The sequence below is a fragment of the Lolium rigidum genome, chromosome 5 (genome assembly GCF_022539505.1).
Source record: "Lolium rigidum isolate FL_2022 chromosome 5, APGP_CSIRO_Lrig_0.1, whole genome shotgun sequence".
Lineage (NCBI taxonomy): Eukaryota > Viridiplantae > Streptophyta > Magnoliopsida > Poales > Poaceae > Lolium > Lolium rigidum.
Window position 1 is genome coordinate 269,263,401 of NC_061512.1, and position 26,460 is coordinate 269,289,860.

The 26,460-nt window shown below is 47.1% G+C and overlaps 1 protein-coding gene across 1 annotated transcript; it reads right to left on the bottom strand.

Annotated features, from left to right (window-relative positions):
* Positions 1 to 10,184: 10,184 nt before the first annotated feature.
* On the bottom strand, positions 10,185 to 14,910 carry LOC124657677 (trans-cinnamate:CoA ligase, peroxisomal-like). The gene is made up of 3 exons (XM_047196190.1): positions 14,713 to 14,910; positions 13,164 to 14,632; positions 10,185 to 10,665 (listed from the first exon to the last, which is right to left on the bottom strand). The coding sequence occupies exons 1-3, from the start codon at positions 14,908 to 14,910 to the stop codon at positions 10,185 to 10,187; spliced, it is 2,148 nt and encodes a 715-aa protein (XP_047052146.1).
* Between the last annotated feature and the right edge of the window lie 11,550 nt (positions 14,911 to 26,460).

Sequence of the window (26,460 nt, forward strand, 5' to 3'; positions counted from 1 at the left end):
CATTTCGAGGTTGGGGCATGGATATGATCGGCAAGATACACCCTCCGTCAAGCAAGAACCACGAGTGGATTCTGGCCATTACGGATTATTTCACCAAATGGGTGGAGGCCGTTCCCATGAAGAAAGTAAAATCGGAAGATGTTATCCAGTTTGTCAAAGAACATGTCATTCATAGGTTCGGGATTCCCCAAACCATCACGACCGATGGAGGTTCGGTCTTTGTCTCTAAAGAATTCAGAAAGTTCTGCGACGACATGGGGATTAAGCTAATCCGATCATCTCCATATTACGCCCAAGCCAACGGGCAAGCCGAACCATCCAATCAAAGCCTGATCAAGCTGATTAAAAGGAAGATTGAGGAGAACCCCAGGGTATGGCATGAGACGTTGTCAGAAGCTTTGTGGGCCTATCGCATGTCATGCCATGGAGCTATAAAGACTTCGCCGTACCAGCTTGTCTATGGACAGGAGGCCGTATTACCGTGGGAAATTACGGCCGGATCGAGACGTGTCACGTTTCAGAATGACCTGACACCTGAAGAATATGCAACCCTGATGAGTGACACTGTTGAGGATGCAACGGAACTTTGACTTTGGTCGCTAGAGAAGATTAAAGAAAACAAAGCCAGGGTAGCTCGGGCATACAATAAAAAGGTGAGACCAAAGGAGTTTCAGGTTGGCGATCTAGTATGGGAAGCCGTGTTGCCACTAGGAACTAGGGATAAAGCATACGGCAAATGGTCTCCTAATTGGCACGGTCCTTACAAAGTCATCCAGGTTCTGAAGGGCAATGCCTATATGCTTGAACAGTTGGATGGTGTGAAGTTCCCAGTGGCCGTCAACGGCCAACATCTCAAGAAGTATTTCCCAAGCATGTGGGAGGATGGGCTGTGAGACATGGAGGCCGATTTTTAGATCGGCCAGTAAAAAAAAATCACAGCCGATGTACAGACATCGACTTGAGAAAACATGTGGAGACAACAGTATGCTAACAGCCGATGCACGGGCATCGACTTCAGAATAATAAAAGCCGATGCATGGCCATCGACTCTAGCGGAACAAGCTCAATTCAGATCATAATATTTGGGATAAATCTCCTAGTGGTTTGTTGAGAGTTTAATCTGCACGTTTATGATGGTGTGGACGGGGCTAGACCTGCTGGATCATGTGGATAGGCAACGGTTTTGCCTCGAATTGCTTTGTAGTGCAAGCCGATGCCTTGTCATCGGCTCTTTGTACAACGATTTCGTTCGACGATCGGCAAAGTCGACAAGAAAGCAAGACTCACTGGGGAAAGAGCCGATTGCTCGGGGAAGAAAGAGCAAAAGCCGACTACTACTACTACTCCCTAATCTAAGGGCCGTTGCTGCCCTCGTCTTCCTCATCGTCGTCATCACTGTCGTCGTCCCACCAGGCGCGGAGGCGCTTCGCCGGTGGGTAACCTTCGAGGGAGTCATCATCGTCATCCTCCGCCTCTTCCTCGAAATCCTCGCTCTCCGTCTCTTCCTCCCCGTAGACGAGGAATTGAAGGTCGACCTCTCCGTCAGTCAAGGATTTGTCGTCCTCAGACCAGATGGAGGAATCGTGTTCCTCCTTGTCCCACATCGTTGGGGCGAGGATGTCGTGCGCCGCCAACGGGCCCCACTCTGGCGTCAGCTCACGGAAGGGAGATGATACATAGGAGAGGTTTGAGGAGTCAGAAGAGGAGGAGGAGGAAGAAGGCATGGCTACAAAGGAATGGGGGTTTTGCCGATGGCTAGTACGGAGCAGGAGGGTGAAGGGGCGAATTGCTCAACACGGTTAAATAATGGTATTGAAGAGAGTTAATGCTACAGCAGCTTCCGAGGAAATGGTGCCAAAGAATTGTCGAATCGTGCATAGAAGGCAAGGCATCATGATGAAGGATACTGCGGCGGTTCTGCTCTACCACGACGTGACCCGACGAAAGAAAAGCGTAATGATTTTGGAAATCTCATTTCCAAAACCAGGGGGGCATGTGTTATCACCAGAATTTGACCAGATCAGAGGTGGGCCGTGATTGGAGATAAGCTTGAAGAATATACATAGAAGAAATACATGAATCGGCCTTGCATACCAAGTTTGGGCTAATTGCCCGTGTATCTGTAACATAGTAGATCGCATCTTAGTTTAGAAGTTAGAGTTTTACCCGTGCACGGTTTGGTGCACGCCTGAATTAGAAAGTCCCCTGGACTATAAATATGTATCTAGGGTTTACGGAATAAACAACAACAAACGTTCACCACAACCAATCTCGGCGCATCGCCAACTCCCCCGTCTCGAGGGTTTCTTCCGGGTAAGCACCATGCTGCCTAGATCGCATCTTGCGATCTAGGCAGCGCACGCTTACTCGTCCCCCATGCGTTGCTCGTGCTGAAGCCTTTTTGATGGCGAGCAACGTAGTTATCATAGGTGTTTTAGGGTTAGCATTGTTCTTCGTATCATATGCTATCGTCGTGCAACCCTTAGGCATCTAGCCGCCCTTACGCCTGTCACGGGTGTAAGGGCGGCACCCCGCTTGATCATCGTTGAGTAGATCCGATCCGTTACGATTGCTCCTTGTTCTTCAAGAATTAGTTTAATATCTGCAATAGTTAGGCCTTACAAAGGGTTGGAGGATCCAGCGGCGCGTAGGGTATCGTTTGCTAGTCCTAGAAAGGATGTTCCGGGGATCAACCTCGTGTTGGTTTTTAGGCCTTGTCTAGGACCGGCTCACGATCACCGTGCGTGGCCGCGAGGCCCAATCGTGAGTAGGATGATCCGATTATGCGGTGAAAACCCTAAATCGTCGTAGATCGCTTTAGCTTTATCTTGATCAAGCAGGACCACCATATATTCGTACACCTTGTATGAATCATGGGTGAATCGGCTCTTTGAGCCGATTCACAGGATAACCTGAGAGCCGATCGAGGCTCGTATTTAACGTTTACGTGTATGCCATGCAGGAAACTAAGCGAGGCATCATCCAACACCTTCCTGACCAGGTATAGGTCAGGTGGCACGCCCTTGCATCAGCATCGGACATGTGCGCAGAAGGCTTTGCGGGCCGTCGCTCGGAGGGACCAGGGCCAGCCGCAGTCCTGGGAGATTCCCGGCTCTACGGTGTTGCCAGTCGCTGCCCGCCGGTGGGTTTCTGACCGCAACAGGATTTTTTTGGCTTTCTATTGAACCACACTACTAGAAATCCCCTTAGATCCGACGGTGCATTGTATTAACCAACGGGCTGTCAGCTATTACTCTAATAAATGACGGTACTAGTTATGACCGATGGTAATTGGAAACCCGTCGAATATGATTGGCAAATTTCTCTAATATTTCTACAGAATGTCTAGACCATTATGATTTACTTATTACTACTTCCTTTCGTGTTGTACCTTTTCTACATGGATCATATACTTTGTGAGGTTATTCCAAACAGAAGTCATGTTATTTGATCATGTGTGGTGGTTAATCATGATATATTTTTAGTTGCTAGTATAATGAAATATTGTGGACCTGAATCACATTTTTGTGCTATGCAACATCCCCTTGCGACCAATGCCCGATGATGTAGCCTGATGTGTGGATCTTTACAACCATATGACAAGTGTAACATCCCAAATTTTAAAACAAAGAGAAAATGAATTCCCCTATTTCAAAAAATGAGAACCAACAAAATCTTTTATTAAATAAGGTGCCATGCATAGTAATTAGGCTTAATAATTGTGTTATTTCCATGATTCTTGTGTGAAGTACTTTGAAAGGTTCATAAACCTTAACCTCACCCCTCTTTTTACCCTCCAAGGTAAAACAAAATAAAAAGAAATTAAATTAAAAAGAAAAGGTTTATGTAAGCCTATAGCTATCCTTGCAAATAATGAATTAGGCCATGTTATACGTTGTTGGATAATTTGAAAGACCTCAACAAACCCAACCTATCACTTACCAACAAAATCAAAGGTGAAACAAAAATAAAATAAAAATATGCATAGAGGCATATGTGGCACATAGTCATAATGGCAAATCTTGCCCTATGCCCTCATACTCTACCCAAATGGTTTGAAACCATCTCTAAACCTAATCTAACCCTAAAGGGACCCTAGACCATGCCCAAGTAAAGCAAGTGGAACAAAATAGAAGAATAAGGAAAATTGGAATATCACCTCATATGTGTTTATCGCCATTTTTGCAAATCTTTGAACTAGGCCTTTTGGAATTATTTCAATGGTTTGGAAATTTTCCTAAACTGATAAGAATCACTTTTGAACCAAGAAAAACCAAATCAAATAAAGAAAAAAAATCAAAAACCAAGTCACATATGATAATGGTCATATGTGACACTTTTAACATCTTACCCACTTTGAGCCCCTGGATTAAGAGATCCTTAAATCAAACCCTCACAACTCTTTGCACCTCATCCAAGACCTCATCAAGATGAACAACTTTGGTGTTGACCACTTTGACCAGTTCCTTTTCTATTGATTATTATAAGGATGCAAAGTGGTGACATTGAAACAGATTCTAGATTCCCTCCACTTTTTAGAAATTTAATCAAACCTCTCCAAATTTCAAACCAATGCCACACATTGTTGCCAAACATTATATAGGGCACATTCATGAAGAATTTTGGCCAAAAATTACACACAAGAGAGACCATAGCATGAGACATGGGAAGTACACATAGTGTAGAATAAAAGTACAACCCCTTTTTCCACCACTTTTCACTTTTTACCTTCTCTCTCCCGTGTCCTCTTCTCTAGTACACCTTGTACCCTAAAGTGCCCCAATGAAGTGACCTAACCTTGCCATGATCACCATGTCTCAAGCATGCCACATCATTGTATGTGCCACATATACTTTTCACTTTAATCAAATGTGCACACATCTAGTCCTCTCCAACCTTGCCCACTTTGTCAAACACACTCACCTCACCACACTCAACCTTGCAGAACTCATAGACCAAGAAAATAATGCACACAAGATCAATGCCAAGCCCATGCCATTGATATAGACATCACCATGCCAACCCTTGCCATCCTACCCCTCTAGTCCCTCTCACCTTGTCAATAGGACTTGACTCACCACCCTGATCATCACCAATCCAGAGCTGACCTAAGGAGAAGCCCTGCACACCCCATGCCACCCATGCCATCCAACATGATCACCAGTATGACACCACCTACTCCTGGACCTCTCCTCTCTCTCTGACCATGTCCTCTAACCTCTCCTACCACTGCTGAGCATGCTAGATATCATCCCGGGCCAGAAGGAACACGACAACGCCCTGGACAGCTCGTGGTCACCAAGACTAGTCGCGCCAGAGCGTGCACTGGCACCTCACTGGACGCGCCAGGACACCACTCGCCCTCGTCGCGTCTATCACCCCTAGCCTTCTCCTTTCGCACGCGCACGCCCCTCTGACCCAGCTATCTCGTAGACACGCTCACTGGCCTGCGCTCGACCTGCTGTCGTCGCCATGATCGCCGTCCTCCGCCACGGCACTGCCCGCTCCCATCACCCTCCTGCACGCTCTCGTCCTCCATCTGCTGCGCTCTGACGCTCGTCGCGACCGCTGAGACATCGCCAACACGACGCGCTCCCCATCTAGCCCTCTAGCGACCCCTAGCGCCATAGCCACCGTCGACCTCACCCGCACCTCCGCAGACCTCCTCGCCCCTATAAAAGGAGGACTCCCGCGCCTCCAATCTTCACACCCCTCGCTTCCCCTCTTCCTCATGAGCATCCTCGACCTCTCGCCCGTTCACATTGCGCCCTAGCTAGCTCCAATTTCGCCGACGACCGCCGCCGCAGAAGCTCGACGAAGGAGAAGATCCCGGCCACCTCAGGCGCTCCCACGACCACCGCTGACCTCGCCGTCGTCGACAACCCCGTCCTACCTCGTCGCTGCCCCTCGCCGGAGCTCAGGTGAGCCGCCGGACCAAACCCTCGCTGCGCCAGTAGCTCCTTCTCGTCGGAGAAGACGACGAACCACGATCGTTCGATCCAACTCTAATCCAACGCTTCGCAGCCAACGTACCGTTTCGGTGGTTTAAGTCACACTGACGCCTGGGCCCCACCCTGTCAGGCGGCCCGCTGAGCGCCAGACGAAGCTGGGCTGGCCCAATTCGTTTCCCGCCTAGCCCATTTCATTTGAATTCAATTTAATTGTTTCAGTGAAATTCAATACTGGTGCTTTGGTAAAAATCGTATAACTTGAAATCTACTGGGCTAAATTTGATGAAATTTATATATTTGGAAAGCTTATGAAAATATCTATCAAACCCCGCTGGATTCAACCCTAGATTCTTTGTAGAATTTATGTGATAAAAATAACAAGGCACTAAGTTTTCAATCTTCAAATAATTCTTAAAAATCAACCATGATGAATTTTGAGGTGATTCAAATTCTCATAATTCACATTGCAAATACTCTAATTGTTTATATAAAAATATGATATGGTTGTTTCATATGATCATGGGCTAGAATCAAAAATTGGCTATGTAGTCAATACTAGCCCCTTTAAATTATTTTCAAATTTAGGATTTTAAATCTATGAGGTGTAGCACCTCATTTAAATCATATTCCAAAGTGATATGAATTAATGTGATGACCCTTGTTGCATGGTCTCATACTTGCTCACTCGAGGATCTTAAATCAAAGTGGGATTTAAAATTGTATGAGGTGTAATCCCTCATTTAAATCATTTTTCTCAAATGATAAATGTGAAGTATTGACCTTGGTCAACATGATCTCACATTTATGAATTGAGGAGATTAAATATTAAGAAGATTCAATGAGAGGAAATTATTTCTTCAAAGAACTAAATAGAAACCCTAATCCCTATTTCAATAAGAAGAGTTGTTTTCTAAACACTAAAGAAGAAACCCTAGTCTAATGTTGAGTAAGGTAGATGATGATGCTAGATCATCTTGAGTGAGCCATTAAGGCTAAAATAGTCTACTTAAGTATTGTTTGGTGATTGTATCCTCGTATTTCGTTTATAGACGCTAGTACCGGAGACTATCAAGAGGAGGAGGTTTTCTACCAAGAGGAAGAAGAAGAGAACTTTGATCACTACCCCAATCAAGGCAAGCTATACTCTTGCAAGTTCCCAAGTGCAAAGCTCTACAAGAGCAAGACACCATTACATATTACTTTATGCTTAATGATCCTATCCCAAGTTTTTACCTTACAAGTTTTTAATTTGGTTTATCACAGTTTATTCTTGATTCATGATTCACTTGGTTTAGTTATGGAGTAGTACAAGAGCATCAAACTTAGCCTAGAAAGCTATAAGCTAATTAGCACCCCTCATAACTAGTTGCTAGTGCTAAAATTAAAAGTGACTACTCTAGCTGGGAACTTGTGAAAACCAATGACTTTGAAAACATGGGAATGATGAGTCATTCTATTGAAAGATTTTGAAGGTGAATATGACTTGTGAATGACTTGGTGAAATTTACCAAAAACTGATGGTTGGGTTCGGATGCGATATAATTCCAATTCTTAAGTACCCCCACAATACCTGAATCTGGGTAAGGCTTAACTGGAAACTTATGTATTTTAGTATGGGTTCCCTCTGAATAAGAGTCATAGGGGTTATGCCGAGGCTGCCTCCGTTAAAAGTGAAATGACGTGAAATGAGGTGAATGTCCTACCCAAGCCCTGTGCAGTTCCCGGGTTGGCGGTTTGCTATCACCGGGAGGCCAAGCTCATGGGGAGAGGTGCCTATACTAGGGTATGTAAATGAAAGATTATGATTGGTAGTTCGCGCACTGAGTGCGATAAACCAGGGCCAGTTACCCCTGACGAACTATTGCAATTATTGTGGCACAAGTGTATGACCTCTGCAGAGTGTAGACCTATTCGAATAGCCGCGTCCGCGGTCATGGACAGTTGGAAAGGCCATACTGTTCCGTCAACAGAATATTTCCAAAATATGAATGGTGACTTGTGACTTGAGTTTGAAAGGTGACTTTGACTTTGAATCACAACTGAGTTGTGGGAATGACACTAATGTTCCCACTTGAGTTAAGTTAGGCAAATGAGAAGTTTTTGGTTTACTAAATGCTTATGAAATAAAACTGGCTTTATGCAAAGGAATCTAGAGCTTATCACCCCCTAACCATAGTTGATAGTGCTTACACTAGTATTAGTTTGCGAGTACTTTAAAGTACTCATGGCTGTGTCCCTGGCTATTCAAATGGCCAGACTATGAAGAAGAGCCCCAGTACCAGGATGAAGGACAGCAGGACGTCTACGACAACTAGGACCACTCCTGACGTCAACAGTTGCTCGTGGAACGGATGGACCACACTCGCTACTTCGCTTCCGCTATGTGTTTTGTAATAGGATCTTTAGATCCTCTATGTTGTATTAAGAATGGATCATGTGATCCTTTTATTGTAAGACAATTATGAGTTGTAATGAATGATGTTCTGTGATACCAATCTATTATGTCTCGCAAAAACAATATTCGTGGGATTGCGATGTATGGCATAATAGGCATCTGGACTTAAAAATCCGGGTGTTGACAATAAGGGATTAACTTATCAATGCCTACAAATTGTACACATAGGATTTCGTGGAAAGTGGAGGACAAGTAGATCTCGAGGGTTTCAGCTGAAAAGGTGCTCGGCTAAAGATTACGGTGGTTCTGTTGACAATAATTTCGATCCCTTCTTTCTCCCTCGGCTCCCCTTTATATAGGAAGTGGAGCCGAGGCTTTCCGTATCGTACAAGTTACAAATTACAAGAGGCTTATTGGCCATTCCTATATTGCTATCGTATTCCTATTACATCTCTACTTTCCTTATACAAATTTATTTGGGCTTCCGAGCTTCTCAACCTTCGGGTCCATGGGCTTCTCGTCCTTTACAAATAACCCGGGTACCTTATACGGCATGCCTGCTAGGCATACCTATGTCAGTAGCCCCCGAGATTTTTCTTGAATCGTAGAGTCGAGTAAAATCTCCGTCATAAAAATCGCAGTACACTTTTACCATAATGATTATTTTGCTCAATGTCAATCTTGTTTACAGGGATATTGGTAAATGATGCTGGTTCATCTGACGGATCAGGTACCAGTTAATTTCTCTTGTGGCAAACCCGCATAAACCTACTTCAAGCTCAAGTCCCTGGACTCAAACCCGGGATGTTGGTGTAATTCGACATGCGCCGCTTAAAGACTTATCATTATCGAACTCCAGTTTCTATTTTATCGAGTACCCAACTCGTCCGTCAGGATTTTTCTTCACAAAAGTTGATGTGAATAAAGTGGGAGAGTGCATTCATATGCGATGTCGTGCCACACATGATGGATCCTAGTGTCTTACCTTCGCACTCTTTTTTTTCGAGTAACGACATTCAAAGTTATAACCGCGGCGGACGCGTTGTGAGAACATTTTGTCGAGTGCCTTTGTTCGGCTGATGGAATACCTCATTCCTTCGAGATGATATATTTATATCGAATAATATCTTGATCTCTCGATGGGAGTACATGATGAGTTATATATAACTCGAAGATGTACGATAATTTCATCGACTGCAGCTTTTTATATTGTCTTTGCACACTTTTTTTTATCTCGGGTGCGCGACCAGCGCTCCCGATGGGAGTAGCCCCCGAGGCTACAGCCGAGTGTTTGCACTTGGTTGTAGGCTCAACTTCTGTTATCCACTCACTATTTTTATCCTTCAGTCGAAATTGTTGTTTCCTCCTTCTCTGTTTATTTCACCGGGTGCGCGACCAGCGCTCCCAATGGGAGTAGCCCACGAGGCTACAGCCGAGTGTTTGCACTTGGTTGTAGGCTCATCTTCTGTTATCTTGCCACTCTATATTTTCATCGTTACCTCTTATTAGAAACTTTGTTCAATGTTATCTTGCCACTCTATGCATTTCCTGCAGTGAGTCCTATCAATTGATTGTTAACCAAGAGTACCATTAAGTCAAAATCAACAATACGGCACCAATCCCGATACATATAATATATGCATCCCATAATATATGTCCATATTTTATACATTTGGTATTGTACATATTCAAATTTGTTTCCACAATCTTGGTGAAACTTGAGAAAGTTTGATTTTAAAACAAGACAAATAAGACTTACATTTTGGAAAAAGAGAAAGTAATACAAGAATAACATGCATGGGATAATTTCGAGAGGCCGGCCATTTGGATGAGATCAGTCAAAGCCTGCTAGACCCAGCGATGACCAGGTGTTGTTCCTTGTTGTTGTTGGCAGCAGCTGCCACGAGGGCACGCGCCCTCTCACGGAGCAGGAGCTTCTGCACCTTTCCGGTGGAGTTCCTGGGCAGGTGGTCGACGAACACCACCTTCTTGGGCACCATGAAGCGCGCCATCTTGCTCCGGCAGAAGGACACGACCTCCTCCTCCTTGACCTCGGGGGCGCCTTCCTTGAGCGACATGAAGGCGCACGGCGTCTCGCCCCAGTGCGGGTGCGGCATGGCCACGACCGCCGCCTCGAGCACCGCCGGGTGGCCGTAGAGCACGGACTCCACCTCCACGCTGCTGATGTTCTCGCCGCCGGAGATGATCACGTCCTTGGAACGGTCCTTGATCTCCACGTACCCGTCCGGGTGCACCACCCCGACGTCGCCGATGAGGAACCAGCCGCCGCGGAAGGCGGCCTCCGTGGCCTTCGGGTTCCTTCCGGGTGTTGCAAAGATTCCAATGCCAACATCAACTTGGACTATGCTTTACACTCCAAATTTGCACTATTGTGCACGGAGTTCCTTTAACTTGTCGTCGTCCGCATCGAAGAGGTGGCTCGTACTCTACGTGAAGAGGCGACAAAATTCAAGCTTTTGTTGGCGCGTGTTACCAAGTCTATGGAGCGTGCGGTGTTGTTTGTTTCATGTGAGTCCTATGATCAGGAGTCGTTTGTGGTTGTTGTTGATGATGTGGTCGATGTGATGATGTTAAAGGGTGGTGATGAAGCCATTCATAGCAAGGCCCATTGGGAGTTGGATATGGTTGGGGAGGAATGCTTCTTGGGTTTTTTTTATCTCCTCCCTGATGCGGCAGCCCGATGTGCGAGTTGCCTCTCTGTGCGAGGGCATCGATGGGATCATGCATGTGATCCAGATCATGCACAACCTCCAGGAGCTGTGTGAGGACCCCTCCCCTCCTCTTTGGATGATTCGCCTGCGGGTGGACTTGCTTATGACCTTAGAGGTGGCTTCTAAACCACCGCCGGTGGAGGCAAGTCATTGTGTCGATAAGGTTGTTGAGCCAGGTGCTTTGGTACCTAACTCTCATGTGCTCTTTGCTACTAAGCTTTGCGACCTTCTCGTCAAGTTGGAGGTGCCTAGCGCCGGATCTAGCAAGGAGATTGCACGCCTCCTAGAGGAGAAGTCTTCCAGGAGAAAAATCCACATGGTGAAAAAGTATTTTAGGAGCAGAAGCAAGAAAAGTGGTGCCACAAAAAGGGAGTCCACAATTGGTTGATGGATAATTCTCATCTCTTGTCTGAAAGTCTGTGGTTGTCTAAGTTTTATCCGTTGGAAGTAGTTCCCTTGTGATGTAGGTGTTGCTAGCGTTTTCAGTTGTTGCTGTCGTTGTAACAAATTTTCACCCGGTCTCTATTAATTAAGTTGGCATTTCTCTACTCTATTAATAGGTTGGGGCAAATATTTTGCGCACCTTTAAAAAAAATTACCGGAAAGTGTCACTCCAATCACAAGGAAGATACTAAGGCGCTATACTGAATTAATCGTCAATCCACCTAAGTAGTTTCTCATTCAAAACAAAACATGAGTAAAATCTCGTTTTTAAAATGTTGCTGCATGTCAACCAAAAATTGTTCTACTTTGCAACAAAGTTTGAACAGGGCGACCTAAAGGAAGAATGATCAACTTCCAAGAAAATATTGATTGACCAAGTGAAATATAATATGCCACCAGAAGCACAAAAAAAGGGATTAGGTACCGATGTCATAAGAGCTGAAGAACTTGTGTTTATCCGGCTTGTTTAAATAGGGGTAAGAGATGACACCATTTTCATAGAGGACAAATGCTGGCAGACAATCATAAAATGTAGCATCTCTAAAGAAATATAGTTTTATTCACGAATGCAAATTACTGGTTCGGATTAGAACTGATCGTTAAGTAGTAAATGGTAAGATGTTATATTTTCGGATTATCTTTTTCAAACTTGCCTGTTAAAGATCGGCATGTTTATATCTGGAAATAAGGCTCCACAACATGTCAGCTTCTGGATACGTGATCGGACTTGATGATCATGCACTAACCGTGCATGGAAGATGTAGAACATGATGAGTTAAGAAGGAGAACTAGCATCGGATCTAGCATGCATTCCTCTGCATCGAGAGGATCGCGGATGCAATAATATGTTGTCCCGAGGCCCTATAATATTGCATCTACGTAAATTTTCTAACTAGATCTTGTTTATGGGATAATGTGTGGATCGAGGATTGATTGCACCAGCCGGCTTGCCCCACCTCATCTCGTAAAACTTCCCCGTAACAAATAAATGTAAGTGCATCATTATTGCATGAGACCTAGGGCACATGGCAATTGTTTCTGCTGCCTATACCCGGCCGGCCGGTCCTGGCCACAATTCAAACAGCTATGGCAACAAAAACTTTGTATGTTTGAAACTTTAGATCTCGTTCAGTTCTGTGCAGCGATATGTTCATGGTTTTGCAGTTGGAGGCGAACAATGAACCCACCCGCAAGGCGACAAAGAAGAGCATACATGTTTTACTCGCCTTTCTGAGAATTTGTTTTCCTCCTCCATTAGAAACTCAAAGCTGTGATTAGAGCTATGAATTAATTGTTAACCGAACATACTATTTCATGTATTTTTCGTATTGCGGGGGGTGGGTTAACCAAGCAATTATCAGAACCTACATGAATTCCCATTTGAAATGTGCAATTCAAATAAGTCAATATCAACAATACAACACCAATCCCGATATATATATATATAATATATGCATCGTAAAATATAACCATATTTTGTACATTTGGTATTGTACATATCAAATTTGTTTCCACAAACTTGGTGAAAATTAAGAAAGTTTGATTTTAAATGAAGACACATAAGGCTTAATACAAGAATAACATGCATGGGATAATTTGGAGGCCGGCCATTTGGATGAGATGAGTCAAAGCCTGCTAGACCCAGCGATGATCAGGTGTTGTTCCTTGTTGTTGGCAGCAGCTGCCACGAGGGCGCGCGCCCTCTCACGGAGCAGGAGCTTCTGCACCTTCCCCGTGGAGTTCCTGGGCAGGTGATCGACGAACACCACCTTCTTGGGCACCATGAAGCGCGCCATCTTGCTGCGGCAGAAGGAGACGACCTCCTCCTCCTTCACCTTGGGGGCGCCTTCCTTGAGCGACATGAAGGCGCATGGCGTCTCGCCCCAGTGCGGGTGCGGCATGGCCACGACGGCGGCCTCGAGCACGGCCGGGTGGCCGTAGAGCACGGACTCCACCTCGACGCTGCTGATGTTCTCGCCGCCGGAGATGATCACGTCCTTGGAGCGGTCCTTGATCTCCACGTACCCGTCCGGGTGCACCACCCCGACGTCGCCGGTGAGGAACCAGCCGCCGCGGAACGCCGCCTCCGTGGCCTCCGGGTTCCTGTAGTACCCCTTCATGACGCCGCTCCCGCGTATCACGATCTCGCCGAGGGTGGCGCCGTCACGGGGCACGCTCTTCATGGTGTTGAGATCCTTCACGTCGACCGCGGCGAGGGAGAGCGCGCTCACGCCCTGCCGCGCCTTCAGCGCCGCCCGCTCTGGCGCCGGCAGCGCGTCCCACCGCTGCCGCCACTCGCAATACGTAGCAGGCCCCGTCGCCTCCGTCATGCCGTACGAGTGCGTGATTTTGAACCCGAGCTTCTCGATGCTGTCGAGGACCGAAGCCGCCGGTGGCGCGCCGCCCGTGAGCACCTGCACGGGGCGGGGCAGCGGCTCACGGCGGCCCTCTATGAGGACGTTGAACAGCACCGGTGCGACGCACATGTGGGTGACGCCGTGGGTGGCTATGGAGGTGTATATGTTCACGGCGGTGGGGGAGCGGATGCAGACGTTGACGCCGCCGCATGCCGCAACGCCCCACGTGCAGGCCCAGCCGTTGCAGTGGAACATGGGGAGAGACCAGAGGTAGACGGCCTCGTTGCTCAGCCCCCACTGGATCATGTTGGCCATCGTGCTGAGGTAGGAGCCGCGGTGGCTGTACACGACGCCCTTGGGCGCCGCCGTCGTGCCGGAGGTGTAGTTAAGTGTGACAGCGTCCCACTCGTCCTCGAGGACTCGGGGAGGGTACCTCGCCGGGTCTCCTCTCGCCACCAGCTGCTCGTACTCGATGTCAGCGCCGGCCATGCGGGCGCCTGTGGGCTTGTTATGGTCGTCCATCACCACGAGCGTTGGCTTCGGCGCGTCGGCGCTCAGGGCTTTGATCGCCTCGGTCACGAGGCCGGTGTACTCGTAATCCACGAGCAGCACCTTGGGCTGGGCATGGTTGATGATGGTAGCCACGCCGGCCGCGTCCAGGCGCGAGTTGATGGCGTTGAAAACCGCGCCGGCCATGGGCACCGCGAAGTGCAGCTCGTACATCGCCGGCGAGTTGGGTGAAAGAACCGACACCTGGCAATGCGAGGAATTGTTTCATATACGATATTATCCATGTAATTTGAAAGGATAAAGGGATTAGACACTGAACGTACGACGTCGTTCTTGCAGACGCCCATCTCCTGGAGTGCGGCGGCGACGCGGCAGCAGCGTTGGTACGTCTGCTTCCAGGTGAAGGTGGTGCTGCCGTAGATGAGGGAGGTGCGGTCGGCGTAGGAGGAGGCGGCCCTCGGGAGGAAGGTGATGGGGCTCAGAGGAACGTGGTTACCATCGCGCTTTGGCAACATGTCCATGATGTCTCGCTCACTCACTTCCTCCCTCTAGGGATTTGAAAACCAAAGCTCTAGTAGCTTTAGCTCTGTTTTCTCCCGCTTGTGTTTGTGTACGGAGAGAGCTGGGTAGGGACCGCCTATATAGGGCACGGATGGTTGGTGAAATGAATATCGATCCTAAGCCGACAAATACAACAAATCAGATAAGTTCAGTCACGTCTGACTAGGGACGGAATCAGGAAAGTTCAATAAGGGGGGCCAATTAATTGCATGTAAAATACATTAGAGGGGTTCATATAGGTAAATTCAGTTAAATTTAGAAGTTAAATCCACAGATTAACTTTTTGGAAAAAAAAAGAAACTTGGAGAATGTGAATAATCCTGTGCGCGGGCCTCCCATGTACGGGACAGTCACTTCATAACCAAATGCAAATATCAAGATCATGACAAAAAATCAACATGAGAAGGTACTAAGACATTTCAGGAAAGTAGTTGGGGTTGGAAGACTTGCTTGCTAGGTATTTAACTACAACAGTATCCTCCATGCAACGTGAGTGCCAGACTCATGATCCATGATGATAGGGAAACTTTTTGGCCATCCATATGCAGTCATTGTGCGCTGTTTCAAGTAGCATGTGAGCGCAACGTGAGGCCTTGGATGTAAACACACATAAGAAAGCATGCAAGATTCCCATTATTGATCTCTCTCTACCATGTTTGATGCAATTCTACCGATCACATAAGACTGAGTGCATATATATGTTTTCTTACCGAGTCAACTAGAAAATTCCACATAATTTATACAGAACAACTACTGCTGTCATTATTTGCGAGTCAACTAAGCTAGGGCCACCCTGTTTCTCAATTCTATGTGGGCATTGGTACAGAGAATGGTGTGCTGGTGTCTAGTCTACTGAATATTGTCTCAACTGGAGGAGGGTCCTAAACGTTGTGAGCTGGTGCTGCTGCAATAGCTATCGTTTTCTCTTTCTTTGATTTTTATTGTTTCCGTTAACAATAGTGGTACTACAATGTAGTTATTTTGGGTGTCACTCTTACAAAGGATAATACTCCCTCTCTCACAGTTTATTAGGCGTGTGTGTACCCCTAATTCGCAAATTTAATCAAGTTAGTATTAGTTATATGTCATAAAAATTATATCATTAGAAAGTTTAGATGTTCTATTATCTAATGATATAATTTTTGTATTATATAATTTAAATTATATATGTCAAATTGGTGACCCAGGGATATTAATTTTAAAAAATACGTGGAAGACTAGTAAACTGAGACGGCCGGAGGGAGTAGTAGAATTAGCAGCCCCGCTATATCAGATATTCATATCATTAAAAGACAGTTTTTTTCTTCGAAATGGGGATAAACTATAGCCTTGCATCCAAAGACAGCGCATTGTTAGTTGCTCACAAAATATAGTTGGCCGGCTTGAATGCTGGCTAGGCCTTTTAATAGCATAGCCGGTTGTTAGCTATAAGGAAGATATCATGTCATTTATAGTCAACTTGTAGCCAATAAGTACAATAGTTAGCTATAAGAATGTACCATTTTCTCAATGGATGACCTACCATTCATTGACACAACTTTTCTAGTAGCACGTGCTAGAGCTAGCTCTTGCATAAGAGCCCAATTAAATTCTCTCTCCTCTCTTTTCTCCTCTAACTAGACACAAATATATTATTTTAATCCTTGTAGCCAGCTGACTAGAACTTTGTTATCACCAGAATTTGACCGGGTCAGAGGTGGGCCGCGATTGAAGATGGATTTGAAGAATATACATAGAAGAAATACATGAATCGGCCTTGTGTACCAAGTTTGGGCTAGTTTGCCCGTGTATCTGTACCATAGTAGGATACGTGTCGATTAGAAGTTAGAGTTTTGCCCGTGCACGGTTTGGTGCACGCCTCAATTAGAAAGTCCCTTGGACTATAAATATGTATCTAGGGTTTATGGAATAAACAACAACCAACGTTCAACACAATCAATCTCGGCGCATCGCCAACCCCTTCGTCTCGAGGGTTTCTCCGGTAAGCACCATGCTGCCTAGATCGCATCTTGCGATCTAGGCAGCATAAGCTTATTACGTTGTTCACGCGTTGCTCGTGCTGAAGCCTTTTTGATGGCGAGCAACGTAGTTATCTTAGGTGTGTTAGGGTTAGCATTGTTCTTCGTATCATATGCTGTCGTAGTGCAACCCTTATGCATCTAGCCGCCCTTACACCTATCTTAGGTGTAGGGGCGGCACCCCGCTTGATCATTGTTTAGTAGATACGATCCGTTACGGTTGCTCCTTCTTCTTCAAGGATTAGTTTAATATCCGCAATAGTTAGGCCTTACAAAGGGTTGGAGGATCCAGCGGCGTGTAGGGTGTAGTTTGCTGGCCCTAGACAGGATGTTCCGAGGATCAACCTCGTGTTGGTTTTTAGGCCCTGTCTAGGATCGGCTTACGATCACCGTACGCGAGCGCGAGGCCCAATCGTGAGTAGGATGATCCGATTATGCGGTGAAAACCCTAAATCGTCGTAGATCGTATTAGCTTTATCTTGATCGAGCAGGACCACCATATATTCGGACACCCTGTACGAATCATGGGTGGATCGGCTCTTTGAGCCGATTCACAGGATAACCTGAGAGCCGATCGAGGCTCGTATTTAACGTTTACGTGTGTGCCCTGCAGGAAACTAAGCGAGGCATCATCCAACACCTTCCTGACCAGGTATAGGTCAGGTGGCACGCCCTTGCGACAGCATCGGACGTGTGACCAGAAGGCTTTGCGGGCCGTCGCTCTGAGGGACTAGGGCCAGCCGCAGCCCTGAGTTGTTCCCGGCTCTACGGTGTTGCCAGTCGTTGCTCGACGGTGGGTTTCTGACCGCAACACATTCTGGCACGCTCGGTGGGACCATCTTCGACATCCACCGCATCGCCATCTACATCTGAGATGGCGGAAAGCACTCCGGTCAAGTATGAGGATCTGACTGACGAGCTCAAGAAGAAACATGACGACATCAAGGCAGTCCTCGAAGCCGACCTCATCGGCTCTTTCCACAGAACCCGCTCCCATGGCATCAGGTGGAAGGGGTTCTCACCTGAAGGCGCGCTCGATGGAGTGGACCTGTCCACCCCGTCAGAAGAACGCACCAGGTCGCTGCGTTAGGAGATCAACTTCATGGTGGCTCATTCGCTGCACCGCCATTCTGAGAGCCTGGTGAACACTTTGGAGCGTGTCGCTCTTCGCGTGATCCAGGAAATCATGAGCCATCGGTACTCTCCGTCGGACCGGCTCTGGGGACATACCAAGGGGAGATGCCACTCCACTCCCGTCCACCGCTGCCGTTCGCGTTGGCAGCGCCAGAAGTGCCGAACTCATCGGCCTACGTCGTCTACAAGATTGGTGGTGACCCAAGTGACTACCAATTCCTACATGAGGCGCCCAAGGAGATCCCGCACGGATGCACGTGCGCATACGTGCCAGACCGCAGTTGAATCGGGCACTCTCGAACCAGGCTGCAACGGCAGGGGCCTGCGGAACAGCGAGGAGGAACGTCGGGAGCGGATCTTGAGAAGCAAACGTGGATAGCTAAGTACGCGACTCCGACAAACCTCCAGAGCTCAGCTCCTGCAGTTGGCTCAGAACTGGAAAAGCAAGCATGGCTGGCCAAGTATGCCACCCCGGCGAAACTTCAGGGTTCAACGCCTTCGGCCATCACCGCGGATGAGATTTGTACGATCCTAAAAGACCAGTTCGGCATGATGCCGAAAAGGAGGACAATCGGCTATACCAAGCCGTACCCCAACGAGTACGAATTGATTCCGCTACCTCCCAAATATCGGCTCCCTGACTTTACAAAGTTTAGTGGATCGGATGGTTCCAGCTCCATCGAGCATGTGAGCCGATATTTGGCACAGCTGGGCACTATCTCAGCGTCAGACGAGCTGCGTGTGAGGTTCTTCGCACAGTCCCTCACGGGATCGGCTTTCGGGTGGTACACATCGCTGCCACCGAACTCAGTCCGGACTTGGAAGCAGTTGGAAGAGCAGTTCCACCTACAGTATCACTCAGAAGCTTCCGAGGCTGGTATTGCCGATCTTGCACAAGTGCGACAGAAGCGCGGGGAAACAGGTGGCAGAATACATCCAGCGCTTCGGGACCATTAGGAACCGATGCTATTCGGTTCACGTGAGTGAAAAGGAAGCGATCGAGTTGGCGGTGGTGGGTCTCTCATCATCTATCAAGGACGTGGCCTCCCAAGCGAGACTACCCTTCGTTGGCGCACATGGTGCGAAGCTGTCGGCATATGAACAGCGCACCCGGATGTTTACCGGGACAAATTCAAGCGTGCGGTGGTCCTGGTTGAGGCGGACGAGGATGAAGGTGCTATGGGAGATCGAGGAGGTAGCAGTGGCTGAATGGACTCGGACGGCAAGCCCCGTGTCCCGTAAGTGGGTTAAGCCACAAGGTCCTCCAAAAGGGTTCGACTTCGACGTGACCAAAGCTGAGCAGATTTTCGACCTCTTACTCACGGAGAAGCAGCTGAAGGTACCCGAAGGCCACAAGATCCCCACGGTGCAGGAGCTGAACGGAAAGCCATACTGCAAATGGCATAACACGTTCTCCCACACCACCAACGACTGCAGGGTGTGGCGTCAGCAGATCCAAATGGCGATAGAAAAAGGACGGCTAATTTTTAACCAGTACGCCATGAAGGTCGACACACACCCCTTCCCCGCCGTTAATATGGTGGAGTATACTTACCATGGAGGGTGCCAGCCAGATTTCTCGTGCAATATCAACATGGTGGGACACTGGGCACCACTGCGGTAAGGACGGAGATGAGGGCAGCTGCTCTCATAGCAAAGACACAGAGGAAGCCGCTCCACGCGATCGGCTCCGCCACGACGGCAAGCGCTACGTCACAGAGGGAGAAGTGAAGAACATAAGATATCAGCGACCTTTCTCTGATCACCTCCTCAGCAAGCATGTGAGTCAGTATGACCAACGCCGACGATCCAGCGATGATGATGAAAAAGATCGGCTGGCTAGGGACGACAGGAGACGTCGTCGGCATGATCACGACGAGGAGCAATATGAGCGCCACGCCAAGGAGAAGCCGAGGGAGCAAGACGACATGGATAGGCACTGGGACTGCCCCTTCTTCAGACACTGCTGGGATTCAGGAATGAGCCGATTGCCTACAATCGGCAATTGCCCAGAATGCAAACAAAGGAAGAGGGATGCAGCTAACGTGTCCGTGTTCAAACGTCTAGGGCCTCTCCCGCCTCGGAACAAACAGGTTGAGCCTGCTCGGGTGGAAGATCTCGAGGAACTAGAGGACGATGATGAAGAAGACAGGTATCATCGGCCAAGGTGGTGCCCTGATGGGCTCGGCCGTTCCCAAAGCGAAGGGTTCAGCGACTACGTGGATTGGAGGAAGCTGAAAGGTTATACCTACACACGTTGAGGAAGGCGCGGCCTGATCTGGTCGCTAAAATTCAGCGAACCCTGGACGAAGAAGGTCGGCCACAAAGAAAAGAGTGGCGCCCCAAGCAAAGGAAAGCCGGTGATGAAACATCGGCTGGCACAAACATGGTGCTCGTCCTTCCAACGGAGTTTCGTGCTCCGGGATTACACGAGGCACTCAGTTTCAACGACTGCGAGCGTGTCAACGTGACACAGGATGGGACCAGGTTGGTCTCACCCACGGACCCGACTGTGTAGAGAAACGCAGCGTCTATGGACAAACGTGGCGATGCCGATCCAGGAGATCGGCCCCAAAGATTTCTGAAGGAAGCAAAAGCCTTCATCGAGCAAGCAACGTGGAGGCCGATTCCAGCAATTGGCCAAAATTATCCTCACCATCCATTCTGCCTTGGTTCAACGCCGATCTAAGGGGCAATGAGGTTTCGTCGGTTAGTGAGCTGGAAAAAGTCCACACTGGTCCTAACAGAGCCGACGTTCGCATAGAGTGCCTTGGCTAATCATAGAGCCGATTTCAGCAGTTACCTGACAGAATCGGCTCGGGGGGCACCTAGGTGGATAAAACACGAGGATACGAAGGGAAAGTGTCTTCCCGATGCCCAGCAGCTCAAGATACTCTTTGATGATGGGTATTGAAGCATGGGGGCCGATACATAAATCGGCCGTAAAAATTCAAATTTTTTTAAGCACAGCCGATGCGCAGACATCGACTTAAGGATAACTGTTGTAAGCAGAGGGTCAATGGGATGCCTTCTTGCAAGTACTCGAGTCGGTTTGAGGGATTACGACCCTGACCAATGCCAAGAGCAGCCTGGACGTGCAGATCAGGTTAAGGGTGGGTTACATCAAATCCGCCAAAGGAAAGAAGCCGATCTGACCAGCAAGGCGCAAGAAGCGGACTGAAGAAGCTCGGGGGGCAGCTCGCCCTGAAGGTTCTCTGCTCTAGGGAGCCGATTTTTGTTAAAATCGGCTGGCTCTGCATTATGACTTGAGGCCAATGGCGGCACATTTGGCTGATTCACTACCTTTCTCGCCTTGACTGGGGCTCGGGGGGCAGCTTGTCCTGAAGGACCCTTTGCTATAGGGAGCCGATTTTGTTGAAATCGGCTGGCTCTACATCTCAGCTTTTGAGGAATAGTTGCTGCGGGAAAGACGGAGCAGAAGCCTTTCCTGTAGGAGTATCATCTCCAGCCTCTGGGTTGAGTTAGCAATGGTCTCAGAGAGCCCCTGGAAGCAAAGGGGATTTGGAAGAGAAGGGTTTGGCATGAAGATTTGAGCAGAGTTCGCAGGTTACCGATGCGTTGCCATCGGCTTATTGAACGGTGATCAAATTAACAATCGGCCAAATCAGTACGGAAAGGAATCGGCGGAATCAAGTTAAGGGAAATTCTTCATTAATGGAGAGGATTTTTACAAAGAAGAGCCGATTGCTCAAAGCAAGAAAGAGCAAAAGAAAGAGCCGACTGCTCCGGGACTACTAATCCTACATAACTAGTCCTCGCTAGCGTCGTCGTCGACGTCGCCGTCGGCGCTACTGCCGGAGAATTCCTCGCCGCTGCTGCCCCAGCCATCGGCCGGGGCTTCTTCTTCCTCATCATCATCATCATCCTCGCTGTCCGCCCAAGTGCGGAGGCGCTTCGTCGGCGGCTACCCAGCGGAAGAGGAGGAATCATCCTCCTCCTTCTCTTCTTCTTCTTCTTCGTCATCATCCTCGTCTTCGCTGTCCGCCCACATGCGGGAGCGCTTCTTCGGAGGGAGCCTGGCGGAGGAGGGGGCCGTCGTCTTCACTTCTTCTACTTTTTTCTTCTCCTTGTCGGAGGGGATGGGGTTCGCCCCGGAGTGGGGGTCGTCTTCAATCTTGCTCTTCGGCGAGGTTTGGAGAGGGAGGCCTGAGGAGGAAGAGGAAGAGGAAGACATTGCTACAGAAGAAGAGGGTTTTTGGGGCGCTGGTGGATAGAACAGAGCAAAGGGTTGAAGTGGCGAACCGTTCGGCACAGATAAATAAAGGGGGAGTATTGGGGATTTAATGCCATGACGGTTCTCGAGGACCTGATGCCGAAATTATCAATTCGTGCAGAGAAGCCAAGGAGGCGAGGCGAAATGATGGAAGATTCTGCGGCAGTACTGTTCTGCCACGACATGACCCGACGAAGGAAAGGCGTAATGATTTTGGAAATGTCATTTCCAAAACCAGGGGGGCATGTGTTATCACCAGAATTTGACCAAGTCAGAGGTGGGCCGCGATTGAAGATGGATTTGAAGAATATACATAGAAGAAATACATGAATCGGCCTTGTGTACCAAGTTTGGGCTAGTTTGCCCGTGTATACGTACCATAGTAGGATACGTGTCGATTAGAAGTTAGAGTTTTGCCCGTGCACGGTTTGGTGCACGCCTCAATTAGAAAGTCCCTTGGACTATAAATATGTATCTAGGGTTTATGGAATAAACAACAACCAACGTTCAACACAATCAATCTCGGCGCATCGCCAACTCCTTCGTCTCGAGGGTTTCTCCGGTAAGCACCATGCTGCCTAGATCGCATCTTGCGATCTAGGCAGCATAAGCTTATTCACGTTGTTCACGCGTTGCTCGTGCTGAAGCCTTTTTGATGGCGAGCAACGTAGTTATCTTAGATGTGTTAGGGTTAGCATTGTTCTTCGTATCATATGCTGTCGTAGTGCAACCCTTATGCATCTAGCCGCCCTTACACCTATCTTAGGTGTAGGGGCGGCACCCCGCTTGATCATTGTTTAGTAGATATGATCTGTTATAGTTGCTCCTTGTTCTTCAAAGATTAGTTTAATATCCGCAGTAGTTAGGCCTTACAAAGGGTTGGAGGATCCAGCGGCGTGTAGGGTGTAGTTTGCTGGCCCTAGACAGGATGTTCCGAGGATCAACCTCGTGTTGGTTTTTAGGCCCTGTCTAGGATCGGCTTACGATCACCGTACGCGAGCGCGAGGCCCAATCGTGAGTAGGATGATCCGATTATGCGGTGAAAACCCTAAATCGTCGTAGATCGTATTAGCTTTATCTTGATCGAGCAGGACCACCATATATTCGGACACCTTGTACGAATCATGGGTGGATCGGCTCTTTGAGCCGATTCACAGGATAACCTGAGAGCCGATCGAGGCTCGTATTTAACGTTTACGTGTGTGCCCTGCAGGAAACTAAGCGAGGCATCATCCAACACCTTCCTGACCAGGTATAGGTCAGGTGGCACGCCCTTGCGACAGCATCGGACGTGTGACCAGAAGGCTTTGCGGGCCGTCGCTCTGAGGGACTAGGGCCAGCCGCAGCCCTGAGTTGTTCCCGGCTCTACGGTGTTGCCAGTCGTTGCTCGACGGTGGGTTTCTGACCGCAACAAACTTATTGTACTTGCTTTCAGACAGAAAATCATTATACGGGAGAGGTTTGCTATTTTATCTCATTTCCTCTAATTCTCTTTGATCATATTTATTGTTGGTGTGTGCTTTTATAGACCCCCTGACTCGAAACATAATAAAGGTATGCTGGTCTACACCCGGAGTAGATAGTCTAGTGCGAGGGTAGCCCGCGGAAGTCCAAATCCAAGACCCTGTAAAACCCATGTACTCCCTCCGTTCCCACAAGAAAGGCCTAAATATTCTAACTCCTTTATTAAGGAGACTTCAGCCATTTCTCATCTTTCACAGCGCACAAATGCATCATCAGCCTAACAGTTACTTCCCTCACCTCCCACATGCATCATCCAAGTCAATGACTAACTCCTCACGGTTTTCAAGGAAGACGTATAATATAATACTATATATAAAATGAACCCATTTGCTCTCACCACAGCCCCCCATGTTACTGTTGACGTGCGGGTGAACAGTATCCGAATACGAACAGTACTCTAGGCCCGTACTTTCCTTTTTTTAACATTTTTTTATTATTTTACCCTAATAATTCCCGATAATAGATTATCGATTGAAATCCTCATCTTTAACGAAAGACGGTAGTTTACTGACTTTGACTATCTAATATCTTTTAACATCTTAATAATTTTTCCAGTTATTTAATAATTTATCGCAATAATTTATCGGTTGAAATCTTTAGTGTTGGTGAAAAAATTGATAGAAATTTATCAGCGACAATCTTCAACTTTGATAGAAATTTTCTTACGTTAACCATTTAACAATATTTTTTTAGATTCATTAAGTACATATCTTTTCGAAAGAACTTATGGGTACAAATCTTGAGCTTCAGCGGTAGGTTACCGACTTTAACTATCTGAAAGTAATTACCTCAACACAAGTTATTCTTAACCTGTTATTTTACAGGAGTATTTTTTTAAGAGTGTTTTTTCAACCGCGCACGAGCAGATTATGTTTTACACAGCTCTTCAATCTCAATGGTAGTTTCAAATGGTATTTCCCGATATTAATTCCTCTATGATGCATAATTTCCTAGTGATAACTTCCCAACAATATTTTTTCAGTGCACGAACCCTAATTCTCTAACGTTAGTTCATAACTGTTTTATCGTTTGTCAATTCTTTTATCCAGACAAAATACTAACACATGCTCTAATACAATACTTTTTTGGAACACATACTACTCCTTTCTTCTACATTGCTTGATGGAAATAAGAACTCCAATATTTGCCGCGGTATCACCAAAAATATACTTACTCCACCACCCGTACCCCATTTTACATTAGAAAATACTACTGCCTTTTTTCTACAATTTGTTCAAAAAAGTATACTTACTCTGTCATCAAACAATCTCTATTAGCCAAAGAAAATAATTATCTTCTTTTCTAGCAACTCCGTAAAAAAATACTTTACCATTCGCCACCTCTTTCAGTCGTCGAAAATACTACTACCTTCTCTATGGTATCTCTGGAAAAAAAACTTGCTCCGCATCCATCACCTTTTCCAACCGCGGCGCATTATCTTCGCTCAGTGTATTGATACTAGTATACTACACTATTTTTTCCCAATAGTCATACAAGCATGCAGTGATTTTTATACTTACTACCGTTGGAAAAAATTCTAAACCCTACCATTGCAGTAGCACTTCTACGTTACTTAAATATTGGTTCCACGCCAACACTTCCGTAGTACTTTAACAACACAGAAATTGTACTATTTCTATAATATTTCAACCACCGATCTAGATACCAAGGGCGCGGCGTATCGCCGCGCCAACCTTCCTAGTTCTCCTACATGCTCCAGCTAACAATCATATTCAGGGTTGTTCTCCTGTGCGAACAACCAAACTCGCTGACGCAGTAAACCCGAGGACGGCCATGGCGGCATCCTATAGTCATTTTTTTGTTTTTCTCAATTAATAATAGAAATTAAAAGGAAATAAGGATACAATACATGACCAGATACCTATTGCCATGTATGGGCTAGTGGATTATACTAATATGTTTCATTTTCCTGGAATGACAATCCAACAACCAAAAACCGAAAGGCTATCAGCCGACACTAGTAGAAAACAGGGCTTTGGTCCAAAGCCCCCGGAAGCATTAATCCCGGTCGTATTACAAACCTAAACTAATGTGAGCATTAGTCCCCGTTCGAACAGCGAGGACGCGCATGGGTCACGGCCTCCCCTCTAGTCCCGGTTCATTTGGAACCTTTAGTCCCAGTTGGTGGCACCGTAACACCTTTAGTCCCGGTTGGTGCCACCAACCGGAACTAAAGGTCCATATCTATATATACCCGTGCCCTGCCCAAGAAATCTTATTTTACTACCATCATTCTTATATATGGATCTTTTTTAAAAAATTAGATGGAACGCGTGCGGGACAATCGCCTATCAGTGTATCGCGTATGACCAATTCAACATGAATTGGTAGAATTCTTAGTTAGGGAGGTCATAGCTCCAAATGGAAAATACCACCGGGACTATATATTTAGACAATAGGGATCGTAAGAGGATTTTATATTGTAATATGCATTACATGTATTATATTCATGACGATGTTGTGTAATGGTTACTTGAATGATGTATGCAATATCGTTGAGTTGAATGGAAAACATACAACCCCAAACCTCTGTCGTGGCAGAGAAACAGTCATTTTCTCTGCCGCGGCAGAGAAACGGC